Source organism: Dreissena polymorpha, chromosome 13 (assembly GCF_020536995.1).
Source record: "Dreissena polymorpha isolate Duluth1 chromosome 13, UMN_Dpol_1.0, whole genome shotgun sequence".
Classification (NCBI taxonomy): domain Eukaryota; kingdom Metazoa; phylum Mollusca; class Bivalvia; order Myida; family Dreissenidae; genus Dreissena; species Dreissena polymorpha.
Genome location: NC_068367.1, coordinates 31,725,772 through 31,731,093, shown reverse-complemented (window position 1 = coordinate 31,731,093; position 5,322 = coordinate 31,725,772). Strand labels below are relative to the sequence as shown.

General features: G+C 40.3%; 1 protein-coding gene across 1 annotated transcript; it reads left to right on the top strand.

Moving 5' to 3' along the window:
- Positions 1 to 2,347: 2,347 nt before the first annotated feature.
- Positions 2,348 to 4,918, top strand: LOC127854555 (uncharacterized). The gene has a single exon (XM_052389620.1). The coding sequence runs from the start codon at positions 2,348 to 2,350 to the stop codon at positions 4,916 to 4,918; it is 2,571 nt and encodes an 856-aa protein (XP_052245580.1).
- The last annotated feature ends 404 nt before the right edge of the window (positions 4,919 to 5,322 follow it).

Here is a 5,322-nt window from a genome sequence, read left to right as displayed (position 1 = left end):
TAAGACATGGATAAAATACAAATATGACACATATGAATCTTTCATTTCTTCAAAAAATAAGCTCGTAGTCACATATAAATACGACACATTTAAGACACAGAAACAATATGAATAAGACACATTTGAATCTTTCATTTCTTAAAAAAAGCATGTGAATCTTTAGAATACAATATAAAATAACATGTATTACTGACACATTATTCTCAAACAACATGTTTAATTAAAAAAATGTATCCGTACAATACTCAATATCCTTTTACAATGAATTTAACAAGTTTTCTTTAATGACCGATTCATCAAAGAAACACAAATTCCCAACCATTAACAACATGTTCAATTAAAAAAAAATGTTTCCGTACAAAAAAATACTCAATATCCTTAAAAAATATTGCTCAAAAATCTGTTTTACTTTATAAAGTCTGGCATTTTTACCTATGGCATTTTTACCTATGGCATTTTTACCACTTTACCTCTGGCATATTTACGGCTGGCATTTTTACCTCTGGCATTTTTACCTATGGCATTTTTACCTCTGGCATTTTTACCGCACACCATATAAATGGGTATCAAAAAGTAAATTTCAGTAGCGTTAAAGATATCATAGCAAATTCATTAAGTATACTGTATTGATATGACAGAAATTAAAATTCAAGTATGAAATGTGTCCACTTTATCAAATTCTAGTATTTAAATGGGTCCAGTTTATAAATATATCGCTCAAATCAGCCAATGGAATAAATGAAGTGTCTTTATTTGTGTCTAGCCGCAGGAAATTTTATTGGACAGTCTGTCTTACAAAGGTCAGGTAAGGTGAAAAGCTGGCTTAGACAGCTTCCACGAGAAAGTACAATTGAAACATATACATGTAACTGTTAAGCATGTGCTAATTATAGCAAAAAACAAAACCTGCATATTTAATTGGCTCTGGAGATAATCTGTCTACTGGGGTCGGTGATGTCCCCCAATAGCTTATCTTGTCATATAATTTATAAACTGCAGTTTGATAGCTCTTATAATGAAGTGAAGCAAAATGTCTATGTCACAAAAGAATGTTACTCTCAGTTGCAACTGGGCAGACATGTGGTCAATTACTCGAACAAAAATCAATGAAATTTAACTTATTTTTTAACATGATTAATGTTTTTTTCATTGATATTATATTATTAATTGGTAATCTCAACCAAAGTGATCAAATTGATTACAAATGTATTAATTCATGCATTTAATAATATGTGGGCTATTAGACCCTTTATCAACCACTGTTCATCTATAAAAAAAAAATCATATTCTTATTAAGGGTGTCATGATACGCTCCCCTTCATTACTATACGTATCGCAGTACAGTGTGTACGATACAATACGTAACGGGATACGTATTGTCAGATGGAAACAACATACAAACCATTTTAAACCATTTTTTCAATTTTATTTAAAGACCTCTACATACATTCATTTCTTTAATTTGAAAAAAAATGTTATTTTATTTTAAATTCATGATTACAAAATTTGTCATTTAAAAATGTGATATGAGATGATATTGGGAGAATTTCCGTTAACATTGATCCAATTACTGTGCCACATATTTTATTGATTGCGCCAATGGAATCTTTCTTGCCGCGTATTGTTACAACATCCAAACATTAAAAGTTTACTTGGCGCGTTGGCGCATATGAAAAATGCTGTACCGTACCATACGCACTCGAAGGAGTATCATGCACTGTACTGAGAGGAGACTATTACGATATACCGTCCCACAGAGTACCGTTACACCCTTAATTCTTATCCTATTAACTTGCACAAAAAAGAAAGATGCATGGTACTGCACGATTTTTGCATTTGATGTTCATGGGCATTTGAAAAGTGCGGTCACTCATTCAACTTCTATCAGAAAGGAAAGAAAATGCCAGAGTCTCTCCACTGGTGCAGAAGTTGCATGAATTGCTTTTTCAAAATGTAACTTGTATACATGGGTTAACATGGTTCACTAAAATTCTCATGAAATCAATTATTTGACTGATTCCTTAACTGTTCCCACACCTAATTAAGCTCCAACACTTATTTTTTGCATAAATGCAGTCTCATCAATGCAATAGACTGTATTCGGAACTCCACTAATCGTTAGGTACTGTCGTGAATATTATATGAGATTTTAGACGTAACGTTGAGTGGCGGTTGCCGCGAATGAGCACGTTATTATTATTATTATTATTTTGACGTCATAAAGATTTGTATTGTTGTTGACGGGCAGTTGAATTAAAGGATCGAACCTGAACAGTCGTGTTTTGCATATCAACTCAAAGTACACCATTATAACTTCGTGAAATTGGTGCCGTGAACAAACAGTAAAATGCCGACGACAATAGAGAAGTTACAAGGCCAGCGGCTAGGTTTGAAAAATATTATTGACCGTTTCGTCAGTAAAATAGAAGAAACGAGCGATGAAGACGATGACATTCAGTTTCAAGCGCTTATCGAGAAATTAGAAGAAAAAGTGGCATGTCTGCTAGTCCACAATGATAAAATTCTCTCGCTCACCGACGCCGACGCTGCGCCAGACGAGATGGTCGAGGCAGAAGAGTATACCTTCGACGTAGAGGTCAAACTACGAAGATACAAGCAGCGTCTACAGCGGCCTAACATTGGCATTACAGACGCCGCCGATTTATTATCGCATGCATCCGGTTCCGGTAGTCAGCAGGCATCCGCTCCACTACCACCAAACAACCAACGCAGGGTGAACACCAATTCGTCAAACAACAGCGGCCAGTCAGCGCCCGAGATAAGTATATCTAGTACTCATAAATTGCCAAAATTAATACTTCCACGATTTGACGGTGATATATTACAATGGCAATCGTTCTGGGATTCATTCGAATCGTCAATCCATTGCAATGTCAACTTGACTGATGTGCAGAAATTCAATTATTTGAAAGCACAGTTGGAGGGTACAGCCGCCATGACTATTGAAGGATTTGCACTCACGAATGCAAATTACACGCGCGCAGTTGAATTGTTACGTGAAAGGTATGGTCAACATTGCAAAATTGTTCATGCAAACATGCAAGCGTTATTGAAATTGCCATCACCAACTTCCACAGTCGCGAGTTTGAGAGGGTTTTACGACCGCATGGAAACGTATATCCGGGGTCTTGAGTCGCTAGGACAACATCAAGATATGTACGGTAGCCTATTGGTGCCAGTTGTATTGGAAAAATTGCCGATGGATATACGTAAAAATCTCGCCCGCGTAAACGAGAATAATGACTGGTTTTTGCAAGATCTGCGACGAGCGATTAACAAGGAAATCAACATTCTTGAGATCGGCACCGGAAGTTCCTATGCGTTGCCGGAAGTTAGCGACTACAACTCAACAGCATTGTTTAATGCAAGTGCGAATGGTAAGAAGACTTCATTCACTATTAGCAACAAGTTTGGCAAAAGGAATACGCAAAATTATTCTAGAACATGTGCATTTTGTGATCAAGAACATTTAAGTTGCGAATGTAAAAACTTTCCTGACACTGCTGCCCGAATGAATGTTGTGAAACAGAAACAGCTTTGTTTTAACTGCTTGGGTAAACACCGAATTACAGAATGCAAGTCAAACGGACGCTGTCAAAACTGCCACCGGAAGCATCACACTTCTATCTGTAAGGAGCTACAAAGAAAACCGGAAGTTGAATTGCCGCAATCGGAAGCCGCCGTATTCTTCTCGTCTTCAAAGAGGTCGAACGCAGACGTTGTATTAAAGACCGCCATTGCCCCTGTTTCGTCGTCTCACAATACAACGGATGCCGCCATATTAGTCGACGAAGGCGCACAGCGATCCTTTATCACCAGAAAGCTTGCTGACGATCTTCAACTAGAGAGTGATGGAATAGAAACACTTAGCCTGACGGGATTCGGAGGAAGTAATAACAGAAGCTTACAGCAACTAGAACGCACGACAGTGTACATAGTTTCGAAGAGAAAGAAGATACCTGTTAGTGTACTCATCGTCCCCACTATTGCGGCTCCCATCAGATGCGGATATCTTAGATCGACTGCGGAACTTCCATACCTGCGGGGATTGAAGTTGGCTCATTCCGTTAAAGGTGACACGTTATTTGACATTTCATTACTCGTTGGAGCTGACCACTATTGGGATATTGTCGAAGATCATGTTGTTCGAGGGAACGGGCCGACCGCCGTCAAGTCTAAGATTGGTTATTTACTGTCCGGTCCGATGCCCTCCACGTTTCATGCGTCAGCTGATAAGCACATCTTGAACGTACTTGCATCGCGCGCCCAAGAACACAGCATATTAGAACGTTTCTGGAGTCTTGAGAACATGGGTATCTCACCTTGTGAACCTGACCGGAAGTCTGTCGAGTACCTAAAGCAATACCAAGCGACAGCTATTGAGTACGACAACGGAAGGTACCATGCCAAACTACCATGGAAGCAAGACCACCCTGCTCTACCAACAAACCACAACATAGCCTTGAAGAGAACTGTTGGGGCTATTCAGAGGTTGTGCAATGAACCGGAAGTGCCTCGGGCACATGGTGACATCATAGCAGAGCAGGAAAGACGTGGCTTCATCGAGCGGGTACCACTTGGTCAAGAGTCAGCTGAACAAGTGCACTACATTCCTCATCACTCAGTGGAAAAAGAATCATCAACGACACCCAAACGCATCGTCTACGATTGTAGCTGCCGTCAGTCACGTGATTCACCAAGCTTGAACGACTGCCTGAAATCAACGCCACCGGCATTGAACGAGCTTACGTCGATTCTTACAATCGTCACAGAAATCGAGGCTGTACTTAACGATCGGCCATTGACGTATGCATCAACAGATCTAAACGACCCCCGCGCATATCACGCCGTCGCAGCTGTTATACGGTCGCCGAGTTACAACGATGCCACACGATGACGTCACATTCGATGCCGGGAGTACTGTCGCTGCAGCCGATCATGCTACATTTAACCGCATGGCAAGGCGACGTGAGCTGCTCATACAACAGTTATACAGACGCTGGAAGACTGAATACCTTACGTCACACCGCGAGCACCACCGAATGTCTGGTTCCAACACGCAGACGATCAACACCGGGGACGTGGTGCAGATCCATGATGATGGCCCGAGATGTCGATGGAAACTTGCCGTGGTCGTCGATGTTGTTGCCGAAAGGGACGGGCATGTTTGCGAGGCGAAAGCGCGAATCAGCAACGGATTGTATACCATAAGGCCAATAGCGAAACTTTATCCACCGGAAGTGAAAAGTGCCAATAAAAACTGATGGACAATCATGATATTGTTGTGATGGACTGTTTTTA